Genomic DNA, 22,777 nt, shown 5'->3' with positions numbered 1-22,777 from the left:
CCCGGCTGTTAATCCACATTTACATGTGTATGACTTGGCTCATCCCAAATTATTGACGTTTGCAACATGAAAACGGGACATTTGAAACCGTTTCATTTCATTTACGCAGCAAAACCATCACATGTAATTGTTTGCCTGGTATCACATCAATAGAGGGCTTTGATAGAGGTTAAACATATTATTAATATAATTGTAACGCTACATTGTTTAATTTCATATGTCAGGGATATGTAGCTATCAGAAAAATATGAACTTTTAGACCCAAATGTTACAAAATGTCTGTAATATGTGTGAAAAAGGTTAAAAGGTCTAAGAGTCCAGCTTTGATTGATGTTGGTACATGCACTCACTTCCATTATAACGTCCTTCCAGTCTTCGAGACTAATGGCATCCCGTCATCCCGGGCACGGTAGAAAATTAGTTTTGAAAGAACCGATATCTTTTCCGGGACGAAAGAGATTTTATACGTAATTATTTATTTATTTATGTTAAACTATCACTTAGCTTATGACAGAAATGTTTCGATCGGATAGGCTAAAACATTGCGACTCAATAAACATACATTTTAGCGTCAGTGAGTGAGACAGTGTGTGCGGGAGCTTTTTACATTTTACGATCAAACTATGACGAGGCAGATGATGAACTGAAGTGAGCGCTGACTACAGCTGATCGTGTCCTCTCATTAGGGCCGGGTCTCATGACGATACCATTACCAGTCCAAGTACTCTTAAAGTGATACCGATACCAATTGAGTACTTCATTCGATACTAATATGGTGATATTAATCTAAGAACTCGAACTATCGAACTATCTATGCTCGGTCACAAACAGGTTGCTGGCAGGACGCTGGTTAAACTAAATTGCTGCCCTAGCTAAACCCTGGCTTAGCTAAAGCATACATTTAGATGATTTCAATGTATTATTGTGGGTTTTTTGTTATAATCTAAGCCTTAAACACTATTAAACAGAGCTTTACGTGGAGATAGCAGTTGTATCTGCGGGCATCATGGTTAATCTGCAGATGGAGCTGGTCAGGTCATAAAAATTTACATTCTGATTAATAGCACATTTGTTGCAGATGGTGAAATAATTAATCATTGTTGTGGAAAATATTAATTACATTCTCTAAAATAAGAACAGAGTAGAGCTGTGGTCCACTGCTGCACTGCGGCGGACAGCTGCATTTTCTTCAGGCACAAATTACTGACTCACAACTTATCAAACTAACAGTGGGAAGAAGAAGTATACAGACACTAATAACAATTATTTCTACAATTATACAAGAGTGACTGCTGGAGAAATTGAAGCACTCAACATGCCACAATCTGTCCAGACCACATGGGTTATCAGGAGCAGATACAGGACTGCAGCATTCATAGTACATAGAAGAGAAAGAAACATGAAACTGTATTGCAAACACTCACAGTGGAAACATTTACAATCACTGAAAGTAGTATATCTAACCTTTTAAAGTGAATCGTTAAAAAAAACCACTCTTACATTAACAGGGGTGGATTTTGTGATTGCGGTCCCATAGACAAACTCTGGCTTACTTTACAAAGAAAAGAAACAACATTTAGGACCGTTTACATTCACTTAAGGATGATTAAAATGCTTTTTCCGAACGTTTCCAGGACAATGGTGAAAAAAGTTAGTCTGGAGCCCTGTGTCTTTATGTGTTTAAATCAAATTATGTACCTATTTTGGTAAAAAAAAAAGCTTTACTATCAGAATCTCTTGAGTCCAATCAGATTTGTGTCCATTACAAAGTGTGTGCGGTCATATGTCAGAGGATATGTGTCAGAGAGACTGCACTGCGATACAAATGTCTGACCTTGACGTGAGGTCTGATACCGTCGTACAGTAAAGAACGAGGGGATGAGGCACTGCAGTGCTCCTGTCCAGCTGCACAGAGCGTAAGGTGCATTGACATGACATTGCAGCATCATGAAAACAATGTAAAGAGAACATGTTTAATTGCATCAGTAAGGAAAATTGGTCAAATTAAAGATATCACCCTAAAACAGATGTGACATTTATTGATGAAAAGACAAAAAGTGGTATTTTGCTAGTCATATCTACAGTAGTTTCTAGTATCCAGGCATGCAGATGGATTTAGTTTAATTTGCAGCAGCAGAGATCTTGCTTTTAGATCTGCTGCTAGGGCTCTATAGTGCAAGTATTTCACTCAAATTTGCCCCTAAAAATAGCATGTGCGAAGAAAAATAATTTACAAGCTCCGATAACAACCTACCACAATCTCTTGTTACAAACATAACACATCAGCCGAATACAAGACAACTGGGATTATTAAACGTGAGCAGACTTTAAAGTGGTAACATTACCTCAAGCCTGGAGTACAGCCACAGATACACTGACCACTTGTTAACAAAGTAAAAAAAAAAAAAAAGGGTTAGGGTTAGGTTTAAAGCTAGTTAGGTTTTTACTCGCATGCAAACATTAAGTATTCGCTGTGACTGGTTTGCTGATCAAAAGCTTTTAATATGAAACAGTGACTTTGGCCTGTAGTAGTCATGGACCAATGTGTGATATTGGTAGCATGTGTATCACACAGATCCCTTAGTGCACAACATGGATGTGTTATAAGAGCAGGATACTGGACCAAAAATGTTGCCCATTCAATCCTATGACAATTGCTCGGCTGGTGAATTTAAAAAAAAGTTTCTATCTTCTGGGTTTGCTTCTGTGTTATGCGGCCCATTGAATATATTGATATGTTATATAAGTTCCTGTTTTACACATATAGAACCTTCAGGGATCAAACATTCATAACAGAAAGAGTCATAATTTACCCTTTTTTGCCGTTCGAGGTGTCAACAGTTTGACAGACATCTCTTTTACAATGGTGGTCTATGGGGAAAATGCTTTTTGGGCCAGAGGGGGCATTTTTTGTTGCAATATCGCGAGTGACCATTGGGGAAAAAACGGCTGATAGGCTGAGCTGCGGCGTCCTATCCAGCTCATGCAGTATAGAGAGAGAGAGCTGTATTGCAGAACCAGTATGTCTGTTAAAATGCAGTGTCAATATTTTAAAAACTGTTTAACTGTTTTAAAAAAAAAAAAGGGTGATGGTTGGGTGTCACACTGAGACTCATATTTCCTCATTGCCTTAATGACATCAATGAGTGGGTAAGATGTTGGTTGAGTACCTCACTGAGTCTAGTCTGGCAGACTGACAGGATGCCCATTAGCCATTACATTCATGACTAACTCTGGTCTGTCTTGCTGCCCACTCTGCTGCAGGCTCCCACAGTCATTCAGCCAGACATGACAGCTGTGGTAGATATTGAAGCCTGCGGTTCACCTTTCCACTAGCAGGTTTCAGAAGTTGGCATGTCTGCTGGCGTACGCTTGGCTCTCACTGGGATTACTGCAGACAAAATTCCATATGGCACAATGAGGCCAGCGTACCACCGCACCAGGACCTCTGGCCCCATGTCTGGTGGGTCCTAGTTGGGATGATTCACTAGAGAGAGTGAGTAGTGGTGCCTCCAGTCATGCATCTAATGAATAATGAAATAATAAATTTGGAAATGGAGAAATCTGACTCATTAAAGTCTTGATTTTCATCCTACTGTACGCCTCCTCTTGACTATTATCAGAATAGACAGTTTACATCTTACAGAAAGTTTCTTAAATGTCACATAGTCATTATGTTATGCTTACAAACCAAGCGAAGCTTATGCTGGCATTTAAAATTCAAGTTCAGAGGAAAGGTTGTGGATGGTGACATGGTGTGGAGGTGAACATATTGTCCTTGCCAAGATGGTAAAATGTCACTCTGAGGGAATAAACCGTAACAACGAGTGATGATTTCAGGAAAATACAGAGCAGGGATGCGTGATCGTATTAGAACGCTAAAGAAAAATTGCTAAGAGGTGTAAGAGCACCGACATGGCGAGTGCCTTGTACCACATGTCAAATCTGCTGGAGAAATTTAAATCAGTTTTAATGTCCTGCTGTGAAGTTCAGCTGCTGCACATCTTGTTGCCTGCTAACTGGTAGAGCTGCTGACCTCTGTCATGTTACAAGCTAGCATGATGTCAACTCTGCTTTACTGTGTTGGTGCCTTTTTTTTTTCTTCCTGTTTTTCTGTTTGTTTGTTGTTTTTTTCTGCTGTTTTGAGGTCAACTGTTTGCTTTTCAGCTGTGCAATTAGTTTGGTTGAACTGTTAGTTTGGTTTCACGCAGCAATATCCATTTTAAATGAGGCCAAATAGACTGTCACTACTTTTTAATGAAGCTTTGCACACCTGCTCTCATTTATTTATGGAATTGTTTGAATTTTCATGTAATTTTAAATCTTCATATCTTTAATATAACCTATAACAAGAAAATGTAATAAAACAGTGTGAAAAACCATTACAGTGTAATAGGCTGCAGGACCTGGGTCAAATACTTTTTGGCAAATAGTTAGCATTTGTTAATCTCCTCGCTGTAGCACATGGATGGGTTTTATCCACAGGGCTGTGAAGGGGTCGTGTCTTTAGAGGAAACTGGCAGAAGTGCTGAAGGAATGCTGCAGTAGTCGCCTTAATCAAAATACATTAGTGCAATTGAAGCCAGTTAACCAAGCCAGACTCAAAATATTTAATATGAAGCAACATGTAAGGCGAAAATACTACTGTTTGAATTTATTGGCTTTATCAGCACACAGTCTGCATAACAGTCCTCGTTGTTATGTCTATGATTCCTCAAATGCATCGCATGATATGAGTTTGCAGTGATTCCTGGATGAAGTCTTGGTGGTGCCCCGTGAGCCAGTGTACGCCTGTAGGCAGGCTGCATCTATTTGTGGCTCAAATCCAGTGTTGAATATTTATCACTCAGATGTGCTTTCATGTTTTATGTTAATGCACTGCAGCGTCTGAGCACATGTGGATCTTATATCGGTCTCATAATTGAAACGTAATTGAAACTTGAACGTGTATTCTTCAAAGTCTAAAAGAAATAGATTCATTATAGGATCCTCAAATCAGCTGCAAACAGCGTTCGGAGTAAACAAGCAAGAGGTCAGAACCGCTGACATTTAGCTTTCAGCTAAAGTTCCTCTCCAGAGTCATCCTACCAGAAACACTGATTCAAAGTGCCAGACAATTAACATGGATGACATGAGACACAGACGGACCGACACAGGTTCAACCTTCGAGAAGTGAAAGATAGCTTCTCGGCTTTATTCTTAGGCGTGGCTCTGTGTTGCTTGACTTTTTATTGAGAGATTCCCACAGTTTAGTCATAAGAAATGAGTTGGGTTTTTACTGGAAATGGTCTTGGGGTTGACAGAGGTTATTATTCCTTTATTGGGTGTTTCTGTAGTTAGATGTCCATTCAAATGTAGCTTTAGTATCTGCAAAAGACAATCAGAATGAATGTGTGTTTCCATCTGCTGCCGTTGTGCAAATATTTGGAGTTGGGTCACTGAGATAAACCACTGGTGGGACTAATTTTCCAGTTGAGAGCCAGTGAACCATCATAGAGCATAAGATCAAGATGACATAATTAAGAGTGTCAGTAAAACCTCAAACAATGAAAAAACAATGAAGAAAACATGATTGATATCTGCTATTCTTATTCTGGAGGAACGTTACAGTCTCCTCATCTCCGCACACAGATCAGATGTTTTTGTCTGCTGCTGTTTTCCGTCTCTCTTCAGTGGAGTGGAAGCCTCAGTGGATGTTTTAAGTCACTCGCTTCATCGTCCATGCTGTCCGTCATGATTTATTCGCTAAGTCAGTTTCCATTGCACTTCTACTTTCACAGATACACCGACTTATCCACCTCAGCCTCTGTCACGCAAGAAGAGAGAAAACACTGCATTTCAAATATCATAATGGTTAACTACACGGTATATTTAGTAAGGAGAAATAATGAAAAATCTCATCAATATTCAAGTTTAATGTTAAAAACATGTTTAAAAAAACTCTCTTTATGAGCATGTAATAATTTTACATTTGTCTGCAAGATCTCTGAAAGACAAAATGACTTGCCAGTGCATGTACAAACTTCTTTTTTTTCTCCTCTTTTGGATCCGCCTCGTCTCTTTCTCTTTTCCATTTGATTGCACCTGGACGACTTTAGCAGATCTTTGCCGTCATCTGTTTGGTAACTTCCTGGAAGACGCATTATTTACCTCTCATCCATAAAATATGCTCACTGTCCATCATGTGTTTTCTGTATATCTCATAGGGAAATCTTGTTACTGAACAGATCTGGTAATGCTGCAGGTTTATTGGAGCTTTTTAAGGATGATTTCACTTTAGATTCACAGAAGTAACTCTTTCAAAAAAGGAGCTGAAACCTCACCTTAAAGGAACAATGATCTCATTTTCCAAAAAATAGGTTGTGAGACTATTGCTATGGTTGATTTACTGTATTTTTTTAGCAAGAAGAATTTTATTTATCCAATATGTTTAGGCATTTATCTTCCTTCCAATTTTGGTTTTTGGTCACTAGCATGCCCCCAGAACACCTCAGTGTAAATAATGTAGAAAACCCAGCTGCTTTACAAATACTTTCCATTTTGTGATCAGCAGACCGAATCCTAATTTTGCCCCCTTTTCCCACTTTATCCCAAAGGGGAGCATTTGGATCTTTGCCACCAATGAAAACTGCCGCAGTGGATGTGCTTCCCCACTTAGCTTTAATTTTCATACAGCTCTGTAATTACGATTAGGTTTGACTTTCATGGTGTCATCAACATATAATTACTGTCAAACTGCTGTTGAAACAATGGCAGCGAGGTCTCCGTCCTAAACCACCTTGTATGCAGCACTGTTGCTCAATTCCCTTTGAGACAATTAGTGACAGTTCAGCTGATAAAATCAGTTACACACTGCACAAGCTTAATGTTAACATCTGAACGGCATCTGTGGTACTGAGCCTCAGTGTGTATGAGCTAATGATGCCCAGTGGAGAGCTCGCACTGTGAAATACACTGAGTTATTTTAGGCTTCGCTGGCAAATCTGGCATCTGTGTCAGTCTCACACATGCTTGCCAGATTTCAAACAACCAACCATGGAAATCCGTTCTGAACTCAATAGAAAGGAGTCATATTTATGACCATTTGCCATATCTTTGATGTCTTTTTTTTTCAAATAGGAATATATACCCAGTGGCATAATTTCTCTGAATCCTTTCTTTGGATTATAGTTTATTTAAAAACTGTGTTAATTCTACTTTAAAAACTTGTTTTCTTGCCAGTACATCAATTGTCACACTTACAAATTGAACAAATTATTTAGGAACATCTGTGCTATTCTTAACAACTACCTCTACTCAAAAAAAGTCTCACCTTGATAATTAATTTGTATTAATATATTAATTTAAGCTTTTTTTGTTGCACTCATGCCTGTAAAGTCATATTTTTGACCACTTGCCATATTTTTTATGTATATAGGGAGACATACCCAGTGGTCATTTCTCTGAGTCCTCTCTATGGAGAGCATTTTACTTTTTTAGTGACTTTATTAGTTCTAGTTTGAAACTTGTCTTAGTTTTCTTGCCAGTATATCTAGTTAACTGTACTTGATTAATTCATTATTTAGGAACATCTGTGCTATTCTTACCTCTCCCCTAAAAAAACAAGTCTTACCTTGACAATTGATTTTTGTTAATATATTAATTTAAGTTTGTTTTGTTGCACTAACAAACAGCTGCTCATTCACGTCTGTAAAAGCTACAATCAATTGTGTCCATCCGGGCCTGAGCTGCAGAGTTTATTTGGCCGGTCTGTTTTTGGCGTCTGTCCCTTTGCTTTGGCTTGACTCAGATCAATAATTAGCCAGCCTCAGCTGCTCAGGTGAAATTAAATGCATGAACAACCGGTAGGAAAAAACAAGGAAATAACCTGCCCCATTGGGGTCCGTGTTAATGAAAAACCCAGACTGCTTTTCTAAGTTTAGGATGCCAAGAAAATGCTCTTTTTTCCTCCTCTGGTCAAAAGATTTTCTGCCACTGTCTCCATGGAAGGAAACATGGTTTATTTTTTAATTAATATTTCCTTTTATGCAGCAATATAGTTCTTGTGTGGTTTAGAAAGTCAGCTTATTTTTCAGTCAGGTAAATCTTGTAAAAAATATATACACATGGCAGTGATATTTAAACCTCAAAGATGGCTTACAAATCACTGAGACTGTTTCCTACACGTGAAAAATATTAGATAAAAAACCTCTGCAGACGTCTTGATAGCTTATGTTTTATATCAACTCTCCTACCTGTTTGTACAGAGAGGGACATAAAAAGGAAGATTTGGGCGTTCTAGTTCTAGTTGGAATAGGAAAGCTATAAAGAAATGCAGAGTGTGCATTTCTCTGAGGAATGACGGGAAGCTGTGTGACAGGTATTGTATCTGCCAAGCCTGCAGGACGGAAAGAGCAAATAAACATATTTCCTTTCATGACCTCTGCTGTAGCCACAGTTAACATTTGACCTTATTTTGAGGGTTTTATTAATCATATTTTGACATAGTAAGACAAATAAACATGATATAGACTCAAATTTGTTTCTTATTTATAAATATGTCGATACACATTCCCCGCTTAATGCCATAATGTAACTGACAAGCATCTTACTTTATATTCATAATGCATTCAATCAAATGAATTTAATACACTATACTGCTAAAATATGATTGCATGGTAATGCTGAATATACCTGAAAATAAATTCTCCTGTGTGAGCTTGTTGTGTTTCTGTGGGGAGTATAACAGCATATGGTCTTATGAGCAGGATCCAAAAACCCCCTTGTAGTCGGTGTACAGCCAATTTCGGCAGTAAGCAAATGGATTCAACCACCGGGGTCATTTAGATCTCTCCCCACCTAATTACACTGCCAAATGCATCGGAGAGGATCAAAGGACCACGGCTGAGTCTGCATTTAAACAAGCCCTTTTGTCTGGTACAGTGGCTGATTGTAAAATAATGTTCCACAGTTTTTTTAGGTTTTTTTTACTTTGGCAGATTTTTGAATATCTGAAAACTATTAGCACAGTTGCAATCTCATTAACGCTAAATAATTAGTGTAAAATTAGACACTTTTGTAGTCTTAGTATCCTTCTACAAGATGTCTATTAAGGTGTTAGTTTGGGGAGTGAACAGTCAACCAGGGACAAGTGGATGATTTGGTGTCATTTGTCTCATACTGTAATTGAATTGTTTAGGATTTAGAAGAAATGTACAGTAGTTTGACATATTTAAGGTAATGTCACATAAAGATCTTCAGCCAATAATGAATGTAACAAACAGTAATGTAGAGTCCCATCGCAATGCCAGCAAATTCTTACACCTAAATTGATAAAATAGGTCAGTGCAGCAAGTTTTGCTCCCACTATGGTGATGGTATATTTAAGTAAGAAAAAAGCACTATTACACTATTTTCACGATTCAGGAAGAAATTTCATCGTAATTAATTGATAAAAGCCAGTTGGGTACATTTTAGGAGACAGCGGTCCCGGCTCATCCTGTGCCAGATACTTTCACCATCTCCTCGTATCTGTCTCACATCGTCAATTTAATTATTTGATAAAAGCATTAGTCCTGACATTGGACTTTGATTTATTTAATTCTATTTCCATACACCCATCCGCGAAGTATCAACCACTGCTCGCCTTTACAAGTTTTATGACCACTCAGCATTTCTCCTTGCTACTGCCTTGTCCCATCTCTGCTACAGTTTGTCATGGCCTTTATTTCACCTCTAGAGAATAACGGCCAATGTATGAATCACCTATTTATATTTTATTTTATTATCCACATTCAGTAAATGCACAGTCTTAATTTAGAACCCAGAGAATAGGATCTATGACATAATGTCTCTTTTCATTCATCGCGAAGCAAATGGAGGCAGCTGTACTGTACTCTCAAGTGGTCGGCAGACAGGGTGACGATTGTGAGGAGATAATGGAAAAGAAAAGAAAAAGACATGATGTGAAGAGAGATGGAGGGGGAAAGACAAACAAAGAAGAGAAATGTAGGACAAAAGAGATAAAAAATTATGATTCAGAGATGCAAACTCCTCTTGGCGTAATTCGCCGTCTTGAGGTCAAAATGGGTCACCTACGAGACTCGTGTAGATCCAAGAAGAATTGTTTAATTTTAACTTCAGCAATGTAAATCGTTGGGTTTGGAGCGCAGATTTCCAATTATGTGGTTTGGAGCCTTCTACTTATGCGAAACCCCGAGAACCTCTAATGCGCGTCTTTAAAGGGCATCTCGTGCATGACCATGACAACGGCAAAAACAACAAACACAACAAGCAACATGACAAACAGTCTGATTTCTACAAGTGCTAAGTCAGTGATTTTCATGGTTTCATCTGTTTACCTCAAACCTCACAGACAGAATATGATGAAGTGATGCACGACGGTAACGAACACCAATTCAGTACGTAATTTAAACAGCAGAGTATCGTAATACTCAATGGAGTATTATGGGAATACTATATTGTTTCCTCCTTTGTAATAGCATTATTTCTTCATAGTTTTATTTTAGTAAAGTGTGCCAAATGTTTGAACGTTTGCATTTATGTTCCTTTTCATATATATTTATACATTAAGACTAAATGTAAGCTTTTTATCAGTGTTACCAGTTACATAGCTGATAGTGGAAAAGTGTCAATAAAGAAGCTACTAACATCATCTATTGATGTATTTTATGTGGCTTATGCAGGTTTATTTTACCTCAAAATAGCTCTTACAGTTAGCTATCAGGTAGATGCAAATATACTTAAAAGTAACTATATGTTACAGTATTTTCTCCATGGGTAGCCTGCCCCCCACTCCTCCTCCTCCCCCTCCTCCTCCTCATCTTCCTCCTCCTCCTCTTCCTCCAGCTGTGGCAGGTTTTCTCTATCCAATGCAATTTTCTCACCTTTTTAACCCCTTACCTGTTTGCATCCCTGATGAATAAGCAGAGCTAAAGACAGGCAGCGTGATGAAGTGGTGATTTAAGAAAGGGGATAGACAAAAAAGGCTGAACTGGTGGGGGGGGAGAGAGATTTTCAATCAAGGAAACGATCTATGGGCCATTGAAGCTTGACATTCCTCCAGAGCTTTTGACTAGGGACAGTCTGCTCCACAATGACGTGACCTAGAAGATAATAGATTGAACTGAATGAATAAATTCCATCAGTTTTTATGTGTCTAAAGGTTGATAATCTGACAAAGTTCTGATAAAAATCACTATTTGTTTGGTTTTAATAATTCATTTTATTGTCTCCTAAATATTGTCCTTTGTCCTGAAATCGGAGCACTTAATAGAAGACTCATTTATTGCACCAATTAATTTGAATTACAAGAGTAGAAGACAGTATATATGGTGTAGATTGTATAGCCCTATTGCAGGAACACGGTTTATAATTCATGAATTTAATTATTTAATTTTTTTTATTCGTCAGTGCTTATGCTTGACTTAATATGGTTTAAGCATTCTGCATTATTTAAGTTTATATGATATTTTTACAACATGACCACTCAGATCTTCTTAAACGCACCTCTGGCTTCATCTGTGAAAGCTCAGTTTTATAGAGCTTTTAACAGTAATTATATTAAATGATGAGGCATCTGTGCAGTGACTAATACTATTCCATAAAATTGGAGATAAAACGACCAAACGTAACATAAATTGAGTCTTGATCTAAAACACACAGTTCTAAATGTATATACAGTAAATATGTATCTTTTTTAACATTTCAATGACAGCTCCACTATTTCTGATCCTCTTGCACCAGTTTCAGAGGACATGTGTAGCACATTGTCCAAAAACCTCAGCAGGATTTTACAAGTGAATGCTATATTTGCTTTGCATGAATCTTTAATAAGGCACATTGATTGAAAAATGTGGCTGTGAGGATGTTAAAACACTCGGCCAGCTGTCTGCCTCAAGAAAAAAGGCCAGATATTGAGCAAGAGATCAATTCCAGTGAGTGATTATGCATATTTAATCTCCTTGTCTGTTTTATTGACTTTTGAGGCATCGTGGCACTAAGAAATTCATGATTTCCCAACTTTAGTTAATTTTAAACCAAAAGCAGGAGTTAAAAAAAAAATACAATAAGATAAGATAGATTTCATTTGTCATTCAGATTATTCTAATTTTATTTTCATGCTCTAAATAAATAAATAAAAATCAAATCATATAAGAGATCAATGTTTTATAGCTCCACTACAATATGCAGATCAACTATCTCATCTGTCGTAGAGGACATGTCCAACGCTGACAGTGAGACCTCTCGTTGATCCTGAACTATTTTCTAACCGGCTTTCAGGTTCGCTATAGATTCTCATGCAATTCTTATGATGTCAGCGCATGCATGGCTAGCTGCAGTTAGCATCCATTAATGGATGTAGTGGCTGTAAGGTGGATGTCCTTGACATGATGAGAGGAGCAGACGGTACATCTGAGAGCGAAGAGGAGGAATAAAAGAAGGAGGCAAATCGAGTCGGACAGGAGATGTTGTCGTCGTCAGCTCTGTCGGGAGGTCTGAGGTTTTCAGAGTCCCTTCTCAGGTCAAAGGTCGTCTCTGTTTCTTACTTATGGCTGTGCTGCGCTGTGCTGTTTCTCCTACTCAAGTGATTCTGAAGAAATGACCAGAGGGTGTTTTCTTACCTGACAGGACTATCTCACATGCTTTTCCACACTATGTAGAATGACCTCATGTTTTTCGGGGTGGGGCGTCCCATGATCTTATGTTGAATGATTGACAGCTGCCCTTGCCCCGCGTCGTGTCTCACATGAGGATCAGTGGATGTTTCGGCCTTGTGAGGGGTGACTTGCCAATAATGTAGCCTGGAGACGGTGCGAGCTGAGCTGGCTGCCGTGTCTCAGGGGGGAAGGCGGCGCGGTCACACAGGGGAAATTACAGGGGTGAGGGGCAAATGAAATGATTTCAGCACCTCTGAATTAAACATGGTCGAGGGGATACGAACAATCCACAGGCTGCCTCAGAGTACCAACGCACAACTATTCACAACAGCCTTTTACAACTCGGGAATACACACAGCGCTCTTTCTAGGTGTGAATCGTGTTGAATGTTAAAGGGGGAAGTCTCCGTATTTGTTTTCAGCGCCACTGAATTAAACATGCTTCACAGAATAGGCACAGTCTACGAGAGCGCACAAAAAAAACACACACTACTGCCGTTCAGAGGGATAATACACACAGGATTTCCATGCATGGAATTTAACTGAAATTTAAAGGGGACAATTCTCTATTTGATCCCCGCACAGCTGAATTAAACATGCTCCAAGGATGAGGGACAATCCAGAAACTGCAGGGTGCTTTTGCAATAATAGATTATACTTCTTTCCAATTTTGAATTGTTCCGTATTACATATATTATTTCTTTTTTTCTTTTCTTTTTTTAGCTGAAGGCTTTCTGGAGACTAAATCTGGGCCATGTGTTTTCAGCTAATGTTTAAAATCCTCATCAGATTTGCAAGATTAAGTGCGGTAGACAAAAGGTGCCTCCTGTCTGCCCTCTTAATCTTCTTTAGAGTTTCACTCGCAGCTCTTTTAATCTGGACCCCTGGCTGGTTTCCCTTGGTGGCATGATCTTAATTTTTGTTTTTTTTGTTTTTGCATGCCAGAAGACAATATTTTTTTTATTTGTTTTTTTTGGAAACTATCTCCATGTTTGTTATGTATTTCCTTAGAAAACTCATTAACCACTAATCCCGGCTCAAAGTGAGTTAACTATCAGTGTGAGAAGCCTGTTTAATTCTTTTCTGTCTGCCTGCCATTCAGAACCAGAGTTTGAAGAATCTTTTGTTTCTGTCAGCGGTGACATTCACTCGGTGACTGAAGGGATGCGAAGCGGGTGCGAAAGCTGTGTGTGTGTATTGCAGACCTCGCTAATGCAGCTCAAACAAGACCTGGTTTCATATGCAGTGTGTATCTGACTGACAGCGTGCATGTCACAGTGCGACCCTTCTCATCAAATCCTCATTTGGGACGTGTCGAAATCCACTTACCACTCAGACGTGAATGGTGAAAATCTTCCACTGATCCTCTTTTTCTCTTTAGGGGGTCTCGGGTCTGTCTATCTGTTGACTTGGGGGCCTTTGGGTGCTCTGGAGCAGCAGTCTCTCACATTCACGCACATTTTTAAAAAATAGATTTATGACATATCACTGCTGTCATGTGAAACTATTGTTGCCCAGTTAATCAGATCATTTCAGAACCAGTTGGAGACTGTCAAAAATATATTATCATGAGCAAAAAAATGCTTTTTTATATACAGTATACTTTGTTGTATACATGGCACACTGCATTTTATCAGTTTTCTATATATTTTTTGGTCTCTTAACACTCAACCTGCAATACATTTGTTTAGATAATAGGCAGTTTGGTATCAGCATACATTTGAATTTTTGTATAAATATAATATTAATGTGTGATATACCTGTGTAGATAATAACATATATAAAAGTGTTAAAGTTAGAAATACAAATTCATCAACTTTTTCCACTACTAAAGTAACATTTTTTAGATTTTAATCCATCTATTTTATCAAATAATCCTTTTTTTTTTAAACACAAAATCATCGAATACTCGTGTCATGACAGGTTTTCCCTCAGAACCGGCGAGATGAAATTTATTATAGTTGAAATTCTCCATGAGATGTGATACTGCAGCTACTGATACGCACCAGTCTCTCCACAGACACATGAAAACCGTGTCTGTCACTCTCCTGAGCACAGATTGATCTCTGCGGGGATCAAAGATCAGAGGAACGGATTGACGGTGATGGGAGAGGAGCTGGCTGACAGGGGAGGAACAGCGTCCATCTCCCAGCTCCCCCCCCCAATGTGTGCACTGAGGTGACGAGCAGCCCGTCGCTGTGTAGCCAGGCGGAAAACTGCCCTTTCTGGCATGAGCTGCCTCAGCCCTTTGGCACCACACACAGAACGTAGACCTCCACCATCTCCATCTCCACCCATCCATCTGCAGCTCAGCATAATCTGTAGCCTCCTACCACAGATCTGACACTGGTATTGTTACCTCCTGCTGCTTCTCCTGCTCCTCCTGCTGCTTCTCCTGCTCCTCCTGCTGCTCAGGGGTCAGTGGTCAGTTATTGGGATTAAAGACAGTAAGGTTATGATTAAACAGAGGATTTTTAAACCAACGCTTAATCTCACTCATTTATATTACAATCAAACAAGGTCACCTCCCTGATCCTTATTTAATGACCTAAAGGAGATGTAAAGATAGCTTTTGTTAACATGTAGACACTCTACAGTGATGAGGAAAGGAGGAAAATCACATTGCTACTTCCTCTCCTTCACTTTCACTATGAGGCTCTGATTGCAAGTTGACGAGTATTGAAAAGTCCATCAGTAAAGTGAGAATTTCACATCACTACTTTCTGTTTAGGTTGACGGGAAATACTTAGTTTCCTCTTAAATGTACCCAGTTTACTCACTTACTACTTATTTTTTACACTGGCCCTCAGCCCTCTATCAGTGGCACATCAGTGAGTACTTGAAAGCTGTCGGTGCAGAGTTACTTTAGTTATTTGCTGCCATCTGCTGGTGGAGAAGCCGCTAGTGTACAGAAAGATTGTGTGGTACTTAGCCGTTTTAACCCTTTTTCAAAGGTTTGTTTGGACTGATGTATAATAGATATGTTTATTTATAATATTTTACGCAATTTTAATGTTGATTTGCTGCTTTTATGAAAAATTGACAGGAAAGATTGGTGGTAGGTAGGAAGGAGGTGTAATATATCTTGCCAGTTGCCATTTTTTAGTATTTATGTTGGTCTGCTTCACTACCAGGATGCTCTTTAGTTTGCCCACATTTGTGTCACAATCATGCTCATCAGATAATGTTATACTTTTTTTTCTAATTCAGTATCAATCACTCATTAATAATCAACTCAATTGACATTTTTAACCCTCCTTCCTTCCCGTTGATCATGCAAGTTATAAAGCATAAGGTATAAATGATCAGCTGATTCTGTGTTAGACCTTTTTAGGGTATTACCACGGGTTTTACACATGTTTTTTGGGAAGTATGGTCAATAAGCCTCATTTAAATGACATGATACCTCATATTTGAGTTAACACCTGTTGTGCCAAACTAATGGAATAGTAGGTTGGCTTCCTCTTTAAGGACGACCCTCCACAATTGTCTAAATGGTAGAGACATTTTAAAGTTTACCCTGTGGAGTTTTGAACACTAATAAAGCTGTGGAGTGATGTTTTTTACATGTGATTCATTTCCTGCTGCTGACTTCATCGATTGAGATATGATCCACTGATCTACAGCTGATGTTCGTAATATTATGAAGCTGTGTGGCAACGAAGGAGGACATGGGCTAACAGACATGGGCTGTATTTGAGTGCTGAGTGTACCAATATCTCCTCTATATAAAGCCTTCAAACATTCAAACATGCAATTTAAAAAGTAGCTTCCATGGCATATACACTACTTTACGCTAACAATCCCACATTTTAAAGATGTTAAAACTACCGTCACATGACTCTACAGCTGATGGTGACGATACAAAATGATGACGTTTAGGTAGTGTCCGCAAATCTTGATTTGTTGCTCATTATTGAGTCAACTGTTTAGTATTGACAGTAGTGAATGAGTGAATAAGGGAGTGATTTCGGACACAGTCATAGATGTAGAGATTAACCTGAAGGACCAGATGGTTTGAAGTCGTCCTTAAAAATCGGTCTATCACCTTCTTACCTTTTTTGTGTGAGATTACGTTAGAATCCTTATAAGATAAGATAGATAAGAAGTACTTTATTAATCCCTTAGAGGGGAAACTGAATGTCACCTTCACACAAAGACAGCAAGGAAACATACAGACTCAGGCAGTACAAGATAAGTGCAAAGCAACACATCAACATCAATCAAACAATCCACGACACTCAGCAGTCAACAATGTTGTCCAGATTAGTCCCAACCACCTGTGGTAAAGACAGACGCAAGCATCACTTGAAGCCTGACGAGATGCATTCTCTCCTGATCCAGCTGGCTCACAAGATAATCTACAAATATGCGCAATTTTCGAAATATAAAAAAAATTGACTTGGCAAATATTTCATGAGGAAGATAATGTTTTCTAAATGTTTGAGCTTGTGGCGTTCTGGATGCCTTCTGGTAAAGATGCATACCACATAGCCGCAACATCTGCCATTTGAAGCTGCCTTACCCAGCATGTCATACCTCTCTCTCTCTCTCTCTACCGTTTCCGGTCTCTTTCATTCAGCTATCAAAATAAATAAAAGCCAAAAAAATTACAGGCTGATTCTTGACTATCCCCGAGCATATACACAATGCATTTTGATAAACAGCGTATGTAAAAATAACTTTTATTTATCTGCATGGAAACTCAGGGTAACTTTCCAAAATCATGATTCCACATGTGTAAGATTAAACAACATGTGCAAAAACATTAAAAGTTAATTGCAGGTTTTATATAACTGTGGTCAAAGAGGGGGAAAGAACGAAAAAACCTCCATATCAGCAGAGGGAGACATAACTGGCCAATATTCAACATTTCTTCTTAAAGCCAACTTCAGCCTGACACATAGCTTTAACCTCGCTTCAGACATAAACACGCAGACGCGCTCTCATACATTTTAGACGCAGCAGAGGTGGTGGTTTATTTGAACATGTGAGTCAGCCAGTCCCTGTGGGCCGCAGCTGGAGAGAGAGAGAGAGAGGAGAGAGAGAGAGAGAGGGAGAGAGAGAGAGCATAGAGCGCCCCACCCAGCAGCAGCCAGCGTCATATGTGGTTGCAAATACCCCCCCACACACCCCTCCGCCCCCTTCCACCTCCTCCACCTCCCCTTCACCAAACTCCCTCTGATTTATGCATGTCGGACACCCCTCCCCTTCACTTCAGGATGTATTGTTCTCCACTCACTGAGCTGAGTTAAGTTTTCTATACGGAGTCTTTCACTTACAGCAGTGCGACTGTGGGACTGAGGAGCAACTAGTGCTGGGTAGCTACTGTTGGCAGCCAGATGCCTGTTTGTGGTGAGTGTATTTTTATGTTTGCACTGGAATGTGGTCCAATGGTTACAGCTGGTCATTTTCTGTACATTCATTTTGGTAAGGGGGGGGGGGAATTTAAATTCTTCTTTATATATATATACATCCTTTTGTACATTTTAAGCTTTCCCTATCCTATGGATGTTCTGTTTTTAGTCTGTTTAAAGGCTTTCATTTAGTACAAAAAGCTAAAACAAGTCAGCGCTTGTTCTCACATGATCTTTTGTTACATCCCTCAATACTTTGTTTAAGACATCCACAATAGCCTCTGGTGGCACTGACACTGATGTTTTAACCTAATAATCTTTGTTTAACTCAAATTTTCTGCTGACATTAGATCAAAATTAAGATAAACGGATTAACAGCTGAGTGTCAAAGCATTAACAGGTACATGTGTTTGATGAGGTTTACTCGTTTTACATCTTTTTTTTAATTAATTACTGCAAATAGGATACTGTATGTTGTATGTGTACTGTACTCTATGGTGGATATGTTTTGCTTTTTAAGTCCTATCTGGTGCTGCTCTGCTACATCAGCCCAGATGTGGTTTCATCTGTCATATTTTTCCTCACAAACCAACTATATTGATCAAAATGGACTTAACTTAAAGTTTTATCGGGGCATTTATTGTAAGAAAAGTCACTCATAGAAAGTTTGTGATCTTGCTTTAACAGTCTGATACTCTTGACTTAACCTCTCAGAGCAGATTAAAGAGATACAGATTATTTGCTGATGCTTTGTGATCCAGGTCCGGTTGGCCTAAATAGGTGAGACATCACAGAGGAACTGTAAAAACCATCATTAGACACTTTGGGCCCTGGGGGCACGTGGATCTTTTGTCTGCCTATGAGATGCTCTGCTCTGCCTAAGAAATGTGACACCACACTCTCCTTTTCAAGCCTCTGTGGTTGATGTCTCATGCTGCAGTTTTGGCTTCGAGACCATTAATTTGGAGACGGAGGGGAATATAAAGCAGACTGGAATATTTCCCCCAAAAAACTCCCAAAGGAATTGTCTTCAAGAAAGTGAGAGTCATGTTGTTTATTTGCGTTGAATCTAAAGGTCATGCTTAGTTTTTTTTTCTTTCCATAAGCTTAAGCTGTGTTTATGTTCATGTGTAACAAAGATGTATACACGCACCCGTGTCTAATAAGCACTCAGGGCGATGTGATATCATGTGGCTGTGTTACAATACCCTGTTTATGTGGATCAGTGGCAGTCTGAGGCAGAAGAGAGGCCGCATCCAGGCACAGCGCGGATGCAGCTTCTTAGTCAGGGCCTCAGCTTCTTCTCTCTCTCTCTCTCTCTCTTTCTCTCTCTCTCCCTCTCTCGACTGTATGAAAAGCAGACAGATTTTTCAAGTCATTTTCAACCCGAGGCCATGTCATTTACCAAATGAATGGCCCTCTTTTCTGGACAGTTGAGCCAGTCACAGTCTATCATGCCACGAGACAAGTGAGCCCACAGTATTACTTTTCACTGCAGAGGGCTGTTTTCAGCAGGGCTCATTTGCATACCTTCAGGCTATGGCATGAGTGAAGCATAATAATAATGATGATGATAATAATGCATGAAACAGTTTATGGACATACTGGATGGCAATTACTTAAGATCAAATACAGCCTGAGTTAATCTCTACAGTCTCAAGTCATGACTAGACATGATGAGGAACTGTCTCCCTTCATGTTGTATCACAAACAAAAGGATCTTCTTTTTGTGCTGCGTGTTTCATTTGTTGGATTATCTTTAGTTCTTTTTATAAGACGTCTGAATGGTCTGCTGTAGTGTTTTAGTCTGGGACATATCTGCAGACAATAGTTAATAAATCATAATTATTGATCAGATAAGATCAACAGAACTCCTATCTGACTCAGCTCTAGCACACTGAGTCAGATTTAGTGTTCACATTTATTCAGATGTTGAAATTAATTGTTTGCATCCTCAGAAATTGTGAAATATTCTACCACCAGGGCAAGGCAAATGTATTTGTATAGCACATTTCAACAACAGTGCTTTACATAAAACATAAAATGCATCAAGACAGGATATTTATATAATCTTTTATTAATCTTTTATTAACTATTTATTTCATTTTATTTATTTTTTTAACATTCATTTTTACATTTTTATCTTACCTCTGGTGTTTCCTCATGATTTTCCTCTGATTCTTGAGAGTTAATCATAGCGTTCCCTGAGTTCCTATTTTTAATGATTTCCTGTTTTTAATGAGTTCCTATTTTTAATGATTTTTTTGTTTGTTTGTTTGTTCAGACTGTGTCGATGTATGAAAAGTGATACAGTATATAGATACATTTTGATTATTGGTTGATTGAAATAAAAACAGCATATGGCAAAATAAAAGGACATCAGAATATTAAAAGTGTTAAAATGAAGATAAAATAGAGTAAGACTGATAAAGAATAACGTTACAGTGCACCAACATAACTACAATCCAAAATAGAAAACTATACATTTTAAAACAAGTCTGAGTCTGAAAAAGTTACTTCTCCGAGTCCTCAAAAGCTGGATTAGATAACAAAAAACATAATTTAGTTGAATCAAAATAGTAAAATGACAAGGAAACCAGGTTCAAAGGTCACCAGGTCTTAAAACTCAGCAGATTCTCTCTGATATGATTTATCTCTTATGTGTCTTCTTCCCACACTGTAGAGTCACATAACTTCAGGTGTAGCACAATTGTAGGAAACCGAAGCCAGTGCGCTCCGTGTCGGGACTCATCTGACCGAGCGGTTCTGCCTCTTGTGATTTACGGTAGACTGAACCGTGGCCTCTCCAGCTGACTCCTGATGCCTGTAAGAGAGCAGAGAGGCAGTCATAGCTGCGTCACATGGTGCTTCCTCTGGCCAGGGGGTCAGGTTTGAGGAGGGCTGAGGAAGAGGAGGAGGAGGAGAAGGAAAGGGTCATTGGGCAGGAAGACAACAACAAGCTGGTGAAGACAGAGGCAATATCACAGCTGGACGTCTCTGATGCTTTTAAACTCCTGTTATCTTTATCTCGGTGTCGCCGGTGACTGTGCTGAATGTTGAAACAATGGCTTATCACGACAGCGGTCAGTGTTTACACTGTTTGTCTGCTGTTTGGCATCTTGCTCAACCTCTGTGGGATGTCGTTTTCCTCCTCTGTTCCGCCGCTCATATCTTTGCGAGGATTTCAATGCCTCTTTATCTCTTTCAGGATGGCTCGTTGGGGAACCTTGATGACCTGGCTCAGGAGTACTCTCAGTATTACGGCACCTCCCTAAACGACGTGAGTGAAAGGATGGAGGAGCTACGCAAACGCAAAGTCGTGCAAGATGCAGAGATGGTAAATGTTTTTTTCTTCTCAGTTAAGAACTTGACTTATCGAGATAAAAATGTAATGTGTCAGCACTTGAAGTTCTTTCTGCATGTCTATTAACCACTCTTACCACAATAAGGAACAACATTTAGGGAAACGAGCATATTCACCTTCTTGTCAGGAGTGGGAGAATAAGATTGAAACCGTTCTCATATATGACCTTTAAATATAAAGTTATAGTCAGCAGACCGTTATCTTAGATTAGCATAAAGACTGAAAACAAGGAAACAACAAGACTTGCTCTGTTAGAAGTTAGTTACTATCTGCCTTAATGTTGTACTGTGAGTGTTTGCCTTTAACATTAGGCAGCCTATAATTTGGCTCTAGAGTACAGATGAAAACATGCCTTTTTGTCACATGGCACATTTTTTATATGTCACAAAAAGGCAAATAAATAACATCTTTAAAATAAAAAAATCTTAAAATCAGCTTTATGTTCAAACACCTTTTTTTTTATCATAGTTTAGCAACTGCGGAGATCACAAACCGTGTGAACTCATAATTAACCGCTGTTACTCCATAATGTGGCCACAGCCAGCTCAGTCAGCTGAATATTATTTCTATTTCTGTGTTATGATGACACTATAATTTACTCGTCCATTTCCTCTGCCCGTGTGTTTCAGGGAAAGGTTGACTCAGCGGCCACATCACTGCAGCTCCGCTCTCAGATCCAGGTGAGTGTCCAGCTCTTCAGTGCGTCAGACCCCAGGACAAGGCAGCTTCCTGCTATGTGCGTCAGCAGACAAGCTGATAAGAGGCTGTGAAATTGCCTTGTACTCTGGTTTTTGCTCGGGATTATCATGATGAGGCATACAGTATCATTTGACCGACTGTTAAAGCAGAGAGCTGATCTTGAAAAAACATCCTAAAACCTGGTTACAAGTGGATTATGTGGTATTTTGTAGAAGATGTGTTTTATATAAAGTTAAATAAAAACTGTACCTACATAAATACCTGAAATTCTTCCTTAGTTATTCCTTTATTCCTCCTAGCTTTACAATTGTCCCACTGTCCTTTCAAGGAAAGTGACAGTTTAAATTATTCTGTAGTTTAAAGGAGTTTATATCCCATTGTTTTAAAGGGTTATTAAAGATTTTAACACAACCTCATGCTGTTACTCAGAATTGACTTTTAAGTACAGCTCAGTAAATTGGACAATTGCCTGTGTACACATTCACATTTATAAGTTTTTTTTTATCCTTTCTAGGAATCTCTTGGACTCAGCAGCACCACATCCACTCCAGAGACGGAGAGAAAGTAAGAAAAATAACCCACCCTTTTTTTTTTCAAAAGGTTGGGAATTACACTACACTACACACTACTATTGAGTGTTTTTATGTATATTCAGTTATCAGAAAGCCTAATTTTAAGAGAAGCATCTGTTAGAACCAG

General features: G+C 38.9%; 1 protein-coding gene across 2 annotated transcripts in view; it reads left to right on the top strand.

Annotated features, from left to right (window-relative positions):
- Window positions 1-22,777, top strand: part of sash1b (SAM and SH3 domain containing 1b) — a 50,982-nt gene that overhangs the window by 17,029 nt on the left and 11,176 nt on the right. Inside the window, exons 1-4 of one of the 2 annotated variants that reach the window (XM_062440602.1) lie at window positions 17,932-18,013; window positions 21,224-21,352; window positions 22,009-22,059; window positions 22,593-22,642. In XM_062440602.1, the coding sequence (XP_062296586.1) occupies window positions 21,308-21,352; window positions 22,009-22,059; window positions 22,593-22,642 (146 nt within the window). In that variant the 5' untranslated portion in view covers window positions 17,932-18,013; window positions 21,224-21,307. Of the gene's footprint in view, window positions 1-17,931; window positions 18,014-21,223; window positions 21,353-22,008; window positions 22,060-22,592; window positions 22,643-22,777 lie in introns of those variants that run through there. The other variant, XM_062440601.1, reaches the window with a different exon arrangement.

This window comes from Scomber scombrus, chromosome 19 (assembly GCF_963691925.1).
Source record: "Scomber scombrus chromosome 19, fScoSco1.1, whole genome shotgun sequence".
Classification (NCBI taxonomy): domain Eukaryota; kingdom Metazoa; phylum Chordata; class Actinopteri; order Scombriformes; family Scombridae; genus Scomber; species Scomber scombrus.
The sequence above is the reverse complement of the archived record's forward strand: the minus strand, read 5'-3'. Positions and strand labels throughout refer to the sequence as shown.